At 33.5% G+C, this 11,517-nt stretch overlaps 1 protein-coding gene across 1 annotated transcript; it reads left to right on the forward strand.

The window, feature by feature from the left end:
* Nucleotides 1–5,504: 5,504 nt before the first annotated feature.
* Nucleotides 5,505–7,296, forward strand: LOC140812358 (uncharacterized). Its single transcript, XM_073170602.1, has one exon. The coding sequence runs from the start codon at nt 5,626–5,628 to the stop codon at nt 7,168–7,170; it is 1,545 nt and encodes a 514-aa protein (XP_073026703.1). The 5' UTR covers nt 5,505–5,625; the 3' UTR covers nt 7,171–7,296.
* Nucleotides 7,297–11,517: the final 4,221 nt, after the last annotated feature.

Genomic DNA, 11,517 nt, shown 5'->3' on the forward strand with positions numbered 1-11,517 from the left:
CCTTCAGCAAATAACTCAGCTGAACAGCAAATCCTTTGGACTGCTTGGAGGATTGAAACATGTTCTTCAGAATGTTGAAGATAAGGTGCTTCCAGTTAAGTTTTTGTCCAGCCATGATAACAGTGATGGCTTGAAATTTCTCCAAAGTAAGTGCAGAAAAAGATCCTGCCTTCGCCAATAGCCCCTTGGCTACTATATCGGCCAGCAACTGAACTTCATGCTTCAGTTCCTTCTTAGGATCGGAAACCTTGATTTTCCGTCCATCAGAAGAGAGGAGGGTTTGCATCACTTCAACGTCAGATGCTTTGACCTCAGCGATGTGCCAGTCCATCAAAAGGCAACAAGAACATTTCTCCAAAAGAATCTTCAGAGAAGGTCAACAACTGACCATTGACAGTAGAAATGAAGCTTCCATCAGAATTGATCTTTCCATTGGAGTAGAAGTCTTGAAGTTCCTTCGGGTAAATCTCTTGTGAAGATTGCCCCAAAAATGTCCTCAGCCCAGCTGATTCGAGCTTCAGAAATACATTTTTGACATCGGCTTCTCCAACTGATAGAACTGATCCAAAGTGGATAGCCATAGCATTCAACATGTGTGCGGGAATTTGATTGGCCATTTGAACTGAATGATTTCCTGCGAAAAAGAAAGCTTGAATTTGCTTTTGCTCTGAGAATTTTTAGTAAGCGTGAGGAAGAAGAACTGAAATGGAGCGGGTAAAGTAATAATGTACGTGACTGTTCGAATTATTGGACACGTGTCAGTCCAGGAAATTCTGAATAAAAGACGTGTGTACGTGTGTCGAAATCGTGTTTAAAATACATGGATTAAAAAGGGTCCACGTTTCAACCTGTCATTTGTTGAAAGATATCATTTAATGCTTGATAATCAGTCACGTCACTAAATTTGGAATAAAGATGGTTAATTTGTTAAATTATGTGAGAAGATTAGTAAAATAATCAACTGAACGTTCAGTTGTGAAACTGTCTTTTCAGTTGAAAATTTACCAACTGCTGTCTTCTCAGTTAACATTTTAAACCAATATTCCCCCTTAATAAATGCATATAAAGATTACGAGAAATTTAAGCAAGACGAATTAAATAAAATTTTTTGCTTAGAAGGTTAATCGTATGCTGTAATGACTTTGTCCTTTCATCTTCCTCGTCCATGTGCTATAAATAAGGGTAGCTCAGTTAGTCTTAAACACTCCAGACATGGCAGAAGACTTCATGAGCTCAGCTGTGGAACAACGAAAGGCTGAGATGGAAGATGAAGTCTTCAATAAAATCCTTCACTTCAGGGAGGAGCTGCAAGGACTCCAGTTTCACCAAGAGTGTGGGATGGCTACCACTCCCAGATTGAAGGCAGAGCTGGAGAAATATCGGGAACACTTGCATTGTGCTAACACGGGGGACATCTTCGACGATGACAATGTCTATCAGCTGATGCTCTACAAGGAAAGGAGGATCCTGGAGCGTATAGCTGAATCCAATAGCTTCCTGAAGACTTCCACTGGTTATTAAACCGTTGGATGACCAAGTGGAGGTCTTTTGTTCAAGAAGAGTTGTACGATGTAATTCGCATCAATTTCTTCAAAAGAATAAAAAGATATTTCAGTTTATTTTTGTCTTTCATTTTCCTGCATTATTTAATCTCATCAGTTGAAAAGTAAATCACGAACTGAACAAAATAACTGATAAAAAATTAACTGACAAATGATTAACTGACATCAGTTGAAATTCTCATGGATGAAAGACTATTTGAATGAACAGTAAATGACAATAGAACTGACAGATGACACAAATTAATTAACAACTGATATTAACAGCAAACTGACTAGGATAAATCAATTAATCCAAGTATATTGCGAAAGTGAGAAAACTTAGTCTCGGGCAATGGTTTGGTGAAGATATTAGCTGCTTGTTGTTCAGTTGAGACGTATTCCAGTCTGATGTCCTTCTTCAAGGCATGATCTCTGATGAAGTGATGCCTGATATCGATGTGTTTGGTCCTCGAGTGAAGAACTGGATTGTAGGTAATAACAATCTTACTTGTATTATCACAGAATATGGGCGATTCTTTAGCATCAACCCCATAATCTCTCAATTGTTGCTGAACCCAGAGCAGTTGAGCACAGCAGCTTCCAGCAGCAAGGTATTCTGCTTCAGTTGTGGAAGTTGCTATGGATGTTTGCTTCTTTCTGAACCAAGAGATCAGTCTGTCTCTTAAAAACTGACATGATCCACGTGTACTTTTACGATCAAGCTTACATCATGCATAATCTGCATCTGAATATCCAATTAAATTGAAAGACGAGTCTTTAGAATACCATAACCCAACATTTTGTGTGCCCTTAAGATATTTTAAAATACGCTTGACAGCTGAAAAATGTGATTGCTTAGGGTTTGCCTGAAATCTAGTACATATACAGACAGCAAATACAATATCAGGACGACTAGCAGTTAGTTAGGTACAATAATGAACCTATTAAACCTCTGTAAAGTGTCGTCTCAACTGATATTTCCCCTTGATCAGTGTCCAATTTTACTGATGAGCTCATGGGAGTATTTGCAGCTGAATACGATTCCATTCCAAACTTCTTCAGTAGTTCCTTCGTGTATTTAGTTTGACTAATAAAAGTGCCCGACTCCAGTTGCTTCACTTGTAGTCCAAGAAAGAATGTCAGTTCACCTATCATGCTCATTTCAAATTTCTCCTGCATCAACTTAGCAAATTTCTCGCATAATTTGGGGTTATTTGACCCAAATATGCTGTCTTCAACATAAATTTCAACGAGTAAAATGTAATCATTCTTTGAAAATTTGAACAATGTATTATCAACTGATCCAACAGAAAAATCGTGATCAGTTAGAAATTTTGAAAGAGTTTCATACCAAGCTCTTGGAGCTTGTTTAAGACCATATAAGGCTTTGTTCAAATGGTAGACATCATCAAGAAAATGATGGTTGACAAAACCTGGAGGTTGTTCAATGTAGACTTCCTATTGCAACTGGCCATTTAGAAATACACTCTTTATATCCATCTGGTAGACTTTGAAGTTCTTGAATGATGCAAAGGCAAGGAATATTCTGATAGCTTCCAGTCTTGCAACTGGTGCATATGTTTCATCGTAATCAATTCCTTCTTCTTGCCTATAATGTGCTACCAGTCTTGCCTTGTTGCGCACAATTGAACCAACTTCGTTCAGTTTATTCCTATACACACATTTTGTACCTATTACAGTTTTTGAGATTGGTCTTGGGACTAAGTTCCAGACGTTGTTATGGATAAACTGATAGCTCTTCTTGCATTGTATTTGTCCAGTTTGGATCAGCAAGAGCTTCATTAGTTTTCTTTGGTTCCATTTGCGATACAAAAGCTGAATGAATGAATAAATTGAGCATTTGCTTACCAGGTCAGATGGATTACCTATCACCAATTCTGGAGGATGTGATTTCTTCCATCTGAGTTCAGCGTTTGTTGCTTCTGTATCAGCAATTTCTTCAGTAGGCAACTGAATGTTTTCAGCTTCAGTTGCTGCATCAGTTAGTAATTGAATATTCTCAATAGGCTCTTCCAACTGATTATGAGGAACAGCTTCATGTTCAACTGATTGATCTACAATTTCAGGTTCAAGTTTTTGAAAGATGTTTCGATTGATATGATTTTCTTCTTCATGATCATCCTCCAAACTGATATCTGTAAATCGATCAACTAGCTCAATTGGATCAGTTGGCTTATCAGTTAATGCAGTTTCATCGAAAACAACATATATAGATTCTTCAACATTTAGTGTGCTTTTGTTAAAGACTCTATAAGCTTTGCTAACTGACGAATATCCCAAAAATATTCCCTCTGCAGATTTGTTATTGTCAAGAATAAAACATCTGCAGCCGAATATTTTGAAGTAAGAAACCATACTTTTTCGTGCATGCCAGATATCATAAAGTGTTTTCAAATGATTTTTATTAATCATCGATCTGTTCTGAGTATAACATGCAGATTACATTAGAGAAAAATAAGATTACATATACATTACAATACAAAAAAATTCAACACTGTGTATTGAGGAGGAAACGACAAGATTACATTACACTAGAGAAAAATAAAAGATTATTATGGCAAGTTATCATATTTTGAGTTTTAATATTGTAATTTATAAACATTTGATTGCATTCAATAACTTGATTTTTTTTGTTTTTTTTTTGCCAGAGCAATTAACCCAACCAAATTGTTTATTTAATACTAATGTTCTCCTATAAAACTTTTGTAGCAAAAATAAATCGAAATTACACATATTAAAATATTTTTTTAAAAAAAAACAATGAGGAAAAATAAGATAAAATGACACTTAATATTAGAGGAAAAAAGTTTACCGTTTCTTTTTATTTTTGTTTATATAAATTTTAATGTGTATAATATAAGTTTTATACTCGCTGTATGAACCATATAGTGAAATATTAGTGTCAAATAAATAATATCAAAATAAAAAATACAAATTATTTAACAAAAATCAAATATTGACTGATTATAGAATTAAAACACATAATAAACCAACTGACGTACATTATTATAATTTCGAATTTCATTCCCTAACCATCTAGAAACACAATGGCCACATGTAAAAGATTCTTTAACATGCACCACCACCGACTCAAATAATATTATTATACCAAATTAAATAAAAATTATTTACAGTTTTCTTCTTTTTTTTTAAGGAGTTTGGTTTAAGGCAAAAATTTTTGTGAGATGGTTTCACATGTCATATTTGTGAGACACATCTATTATTTGAGTAATTCATTAAAAAATATTACTTTTTATGTTAAGAATATTTTTTATTATGAATATCGGTAGGGTTGACTGTCTCATAGATTAAGATCCGTGAGACAGTCTCACATGAGACTCACTCCTGGATTAAACTATCAAATGAGCTTTCAGTCTGGTTTACTCATAAATCAAATATCAATCCTTGTATATTCTAAAATGACCCATTTACACATTGACCCGGTTTTTACATGTTTGACCCACTTTTGACCCTTGTTTTTTTTTAAAAAAATCTTTTACCATTCTTTAAAAAACATTTCCATAAACTTTTTATTAAAATATTGCCCAAAAACATTTTTCATTTATAAAACATAAAAATATGTTTTAGAGTACTTGTCCAAACGGACCAACTTTGTAGGAAAAATTTAGACTTCAAAGCTAATTTATTGTAGTTTGACTCGGAACACAAAAATTTATGTGAGACGATCTCACATGTCATTTTCTTATGAGACGAATATCTTATTTTGGTCATCCATAAAAAAAATTATTTTTTATACTAAGAGTATTATTTTTTATTGTAAATATCGGTAAGATTGACTCGTCTTACAGATAAAAATTATTGAAATTATTTCACAAGAAATCTATTTTTGACTGAATATATTTCGAAGATCAGGCGTTGGTCCTTTTCTATGTCGGTATTCCAATGTTTATCATATTTATAAAAGCGTACACATAAAAACATGGAACATCCATGATGCTTCTTAGCTTTTGATTTCCCACTTTTTCCCCCAATTCCAGAACCCTAATTCATCCGCCCGACCTCTAGATTCTTCCCAAATCCGTGAATAGTAAAGCCAGTGATCATGTTGTTATCGCCAGGCCACTCTCCTCGCCACATCTCCACCCCTTCGCCGGCGCCTTCCGGTCATAACCCTAACCCTGATAATTCACTTGTTTCCGCGTCTTCGAATTTACGCATCCGCAAGCGGTTGCGCAGCTCCACGGTTCTAGATGAGGACACCTATGTAGCCGCCATCGAGAAGATCATTGAGCGAGATTTCTTCCCAGACATACCCAAATTGCGGGATCGCCTCGACTGGCTGCAGGCTATTCGCTCACAGGACCCCGTGCTTATCCGCGATGCCCAGCTCAAGATTCTTGAGCGCCGCCGAAGGAGAAAAGGTGGAGAACCCTCGACATCTGACGTGTCCCTCCGCACTGCCACGCCAGGTTCGTCCTTTTTCCGGAACTCATCTGTTACTCCCTACGCTAACAGTGAGCGCAAGGAGGATGTTGTTAATGATGAACGCGATGGTTTTGTTGAGGGAGAGGGTGGAGTGGATGTTTCTTTGCCACTTGATGAGTTCTTTCGGAAGTACACAAGTGAGGATAATGAGAGCTTTTTGAGGATTATGGAGAAAGTTAATAGGAAGAGGGAGGAAAAGTATGAATACTTGTTGGAAGGACAAAAAACCGAGGGTGATCAGGAGAATAATTTGATTGAGGATGAAAACAAACGGGAGAAAACTAGCACTGATGGGTATGGCACATCGGATCAGCCAGTGAGCACGTTGGAAGGTTGGAAATACACGGCCAAGAATTTACTTATGTATCATCCAGCTGACAGAGGGGAGGTCCCTTTGACTCCGGAGGAAAGAGCACTGAGGTTGAAGGGTATGACTAAGGAGATCAACAGGTCAAATACGCGTTTCCAAGTGAAAACTGCTGATTATACTTCCTTGCCAAATGAAGACAATTTTACCATGCTTTATACCCCTGTAGCTGGGGCGACCCCGGTTCCTATGTCCAGTAGAGACAGTGATAAGGTGAAGAAGTATGATTTGGATGATTTGAGGAAAACCCCGAGCAGGTTTTATGTTGAGTCTGAGAAGAAAGCAGACAACGGTTATAGTTTCTTGAAAACACCATCGCCTGCTCCTGGATTGGACGAGTCACCATTCATAACCTGGGGAGAGATTGAGGGGACACCATTGAGATTAGAGCCAGAGGAAACACCTATTGATATTGGGGGTAGTGGGAATGGTCCGCAATTCAAGATTCCGATGCCTCCTTCAAGGGATGTTAAGGCACACTCTTTGTCAAGGGAGGCTGCAAGGAAACTCAGGGAGAGGTCAAAGATGTATCAGAAACCACCATTGCCTTCCCCAGTCAAAGGTGGAAGTGTGAGTCCAAGCGCGCGTGTACTTTCACCTGCTGCCCAGAAATTTATGAGGAATGCCATTGCCAAGTCTTCTCGATCGGTTGATGAATCTTTGAGAGCCAGTTATCGCAGTGGAAGCCCTGGATTGAATACTCCTAAAGGTGGCAGGAGTCTTTCTAGATTGGGAAGAGATAACAGTGTAGCTTCCAGATCCCCTTCTGTTAGCGAGGACTCCAGGTCACCCTGATGATTTGCCCATTCCATCTGCAATTCTATTATTAGTTATTTGTACTCTGTAAGAAACGGTTTTCTAATTGGAATTGTCACATGAAACAAATATCAAGATATTAAAGTTTTTATTGTATTTGCTCTTTGTCCTGGATTAACGATAAGTTCTGTAGCATCATCATTCACTTGTTTTATTTGCTTTTTTGGCATCGAAAGCTTTTTCCTTGATACACATGCATTTGACTGTCATACAATTTTGTTGGTTTCCTTTTAGACGAGACTATAACAACTGTAATCTTTTGGTTATGCCTTAACTCATCATAAAATTGGGGAATGCATAATACTTCTATGCTGGTTAGAAAGAAGATAAATTTGATGTGCATAGATATAGATAAAAGTAGTTGTGTTGTCTTTACTTATTAAGGCTGCTAGAGTATTTGATCTATAGAGTTGTAGAAATGTGAAGGGACTACTTAAATAGTAGCCTTTGTTAATTAGTTTATTGTTTGGTACCTATGGCAATAAAAAATTAATACCGAGATATGATAAAAAAAATACAGATTTAAGAAATGGCATGATGTCAAATGTTAATCAAATACGGCCTTATTATATGAATGCAGACCAAATGAATTGTGTTTTTTTGTTGGTAGGGCTGTTTCCAAAATATATGCCAACATTTAATACGTCGTTGGAACGCTAGAATATATATGGTGTAAATTTCTTAGAAGATGAACTGGTATTGGCTGCTTAAGTTTTTGGGCTACTTGTGTTTACAGTATACGTATTTTGTTTCTATTTTATCTCTCGTTAACATTCTAGTTGCCACATTTGATTGGGATTTTTAGTTTCTCCAGTTCAGAGATTTTGACAAATGTTTGAATGGTTTTGAACTGTATCTCATAGGAAGTTATTTAATATTAGTGCGTTAATTGAGAATATGTTTAAGATGGTCTTTGAAGTAGAACCAAAGTGTGTTTGGTAGAGCTGCTATTTCAAACAGCTTCCCCAAATTTCACTCCCACAAAATCTTCGCATTCTCTTATATCACGGCCTCTCATTTCTCATTCTCATTCTCATTCTCATTCTCTTGCGCCTCCGCCTTTGTGTCCTCATCCCCGCGTAAGCATTTGCCGTCTCATTCTATTCTCAATGCTCGCTTACTCCAACATAATATGATTTCTATCCATGTAAACTATCCATTTACTTTTTTTTTTTTTTATTGCATGTTTTATTCTCTCTTTTTTTTTAATCTTCTCTTTGGTTGACAATAGGGGTTGTTGCCTATATGAAACTATCAGCTCTTTAGAATCAGGTTGCATTGGTCGAGGTTGACTGAGTAAATTTCAATTAATGCAGATGGATAATGAGTATCATGTTAAATATTTTTGGACTGGTGACTAGGTTATGTTGTTGGAAATATTCTGTGGGTTTACATGGTTAATCAATTGTAAATACTATCTAATAAAGAACTCAACAAGGTGATCTACTTAATTACGAGTTTACAAAATATTCAAATAAATTAGAAACTCAGCTCAATTAAGTGGGGTGTATTCAATTCAGAGTTTTGATGATTTTTAATGACTTTTTTAAATTATAGACTTTTATGGATTTGATAAATTTTTATTGACTTTTATGGAATCTCACAGATTTATAAACAGATTTATGTGGATTTATGTAGACTTTTTTGCAAGATTTTTATAGACTTTTGTAGATTTTTTTTATATAATTTTATAAATTTTGTACTTAACTATAACATGTGATTTTTTATTAATTTCTTTGAACCAATAATTAATTGACATATATAACATATTCAATTTGAAATTATTTTTAATATTTATATTAATAAATACATTTACTTATTTAAAAGTTAAATCGTTTAATCCTTACATGTATATATATGTGAGTTTATATGCATGTTTGTAAATTTTTTAAAATACATCAATTGATTAACATGTAATCTTATTTGTAAATTGATAATATAAATGTAAAAATAATATTATTTGTTATTGTGTGAATATAATTTTGTATAAAAATATCATAGCTTACATATTAATTAAAAATACGAAAATTAATTTAAAAAATCATTGTTGTTACGAAACTATTCAATTATTAAGAATTAAACAACATTTTTTTGATCATCTTTTATTATTATTAAATATTACATTAATTTGTATAAATCATAAATTAAAAATCACAAAATCAATTCTATAATTCAAAATTTCCCCGTGTTATTAAAATAAAAAATTATAAATGAACAATCAGCCAAAAAATGAAAAATTTGAAAAAGAAAGATGAAAATATATATAGAGATACACTTCGAAAATTTGAGAGAGTAATAGAAATAGATGAGAGGAAAGAAGATATGAAGATATGTGATGTGAAGCGACAGAGAGAGAGTTAGAAGTTTTAAAAATCCATTCAAATCTTTGGGGTGAACCAAATACAATTTTTTACAATTTGTAGTTGTACCTTAGGCTTTAATGTTTGTATGTCAATGAATTCCATGGAGTTATTAAAAGTCCATGGAAATTTTGATACCTGTAGACTTTTATAGAGTTTATAAAAGTCAATGTTGAATACCACTTGACTTTTTAAAACTCCATGAAAGTCTATTTTGAATACCACAAAACTTCTATAGAGTATGTAAAAGTTTTGATTGAATACCTCTAGATTTTTAAAATCTACAAAAGTCATTAAAAGTCAATAAATTTCCCACATTGAATACACCCCCCTAAGTCTTTTATGATAGACCAAAAGTTATATATATGGTCGTCTGGCGCACAACTGACAATATATAATACACAATACATAAATTAAATCATGTATGTGATTATAATAATTTTTTTTTAATTCGACGTGATTTTTGATATATATGATTTCAGAGAGAGTCTATGTGAGACCGTTTCACGGATCTTAATCTGTGAGACGGGTCAACTCTACCCATATTCACAATAAAAAGTAATACTCTTAGTATAAAAATTAATACTTTTTATGGATAATCCAAATAAGAGATCCGTCTCACGAATACGACCCGTGAGACCGTCTCACACAAGTTTTTGCCATGATTTCAATCACATGATCTATTAAATCACTAACAAGTGGTATGAAAATCATGATAATGTTGAATTATAAAATTTTGTTATTGTTGATTGATCATAATATTTGAATTATTTAAAATCTGAAAATTATTATTATTATTATTATTATTATTATTATTATTATTATTTTGGGGAATAATTAAAGGGTAAATTGAGAGAAATTCTCAAACCCAAAAATAAAGTTATCCTTACTACCTACACGTAGCGGTGAGCATTGGTTAATTCGGTTCGGTCGACCGAATTAACCATAACCGAACTGAACCGAAATATTTAGTCATAACCGAACCGACCGAATTAATTTTCATAACCGATGAAAATCGAACCGAATTAAAATCGATTAATTCGGTCAGTAATCGAATTAACCGATTAGTTTATAAAAAATTTGTGATTTAACTTTAATTATATATGTAATTTTTTTTAACAATATAGTTTACACAAATGCATAAAAACATAAAATTACACACATCACAAATGTATAAATTTTATTTGAACACAATTAATATATATTATATCGATTTTAAAATTAAAAATTAAAAATATTTATAAAAATTGATAAATAAAAAAATTATTAGATAATAATATTTATTATATCGGTTAATTCGGTTAACCGATTTCAAAATTTTGAAAACCGTAACCGAACTGAAATAACCGATATAACCGAATTTTTTAATTTGAAAACCGAATTTTCGAAATAACCGAACCGAATTTCCGAATTGACTTAGTTCGGTCGGTTAATTCGGTTTAACCGAAATCTTGTTCATCCCTACCTACACCTAAAAAAATTTGTTTCAACTTCCTAAAATAATAAAAATGACAAAAATACCCTTGTATATGTTGATTTTAATGATTGATTTTTATTGGGTCAGAAATGGTATCAGAACCTAGGTAAAATTATTTCAAACATAAAAACTTTTTCTTAATATGTAAGTAAATGTTTGAGGAGGATAATTTTCTCAAATAATATAGATCCCAACCCAAGTTCAAGATTAATTATTTGCAGGGTTTATTTCAAAATTTTATAATATTTGAAACAAGAAGATTTAACATATGTTAGATATCAAGAAATAAGTAGAACTCATCAGAGACTCATGATTCAAAATAATATGTTCTTAGAAATTGTATTGGATTCCTCTAGACTCTCTGGATATCTCAGAGAAATTTAAAAGACAGTACAAAATTATGGCAATATGCTATATTATGTACCACAAAAATGTAGAGAAAATACTTGAAAAAAAATAAGAAATTCTTGGAACTTTAAAGGATATTCA

This window comes from Primulina eburnea, chromosome 14 (genome assembly GCF_022965805.1).
Source record: "Primulina eburnea isolate SZY01 chromosome 14, ASM2296580v1, whole genome shotgun sequence".
NCBI classification, from domain to species: Eukaryota; Viridiplantae; Streptophyta; class Magnoliopsida; order Lamiales; family Gesneriaceae; genus Primulina; species Primulina eburnea.

Bases quoted from the DNA above. Each gene is read 5' to 3' on its own strand.
- LOC140812358 (XM_073170602.1), top strand. From the start codon at position 5,626: ATGTTGTTATCGCCAGGCCACTCTCCTCGCCACATCTCCACCCCTTCG.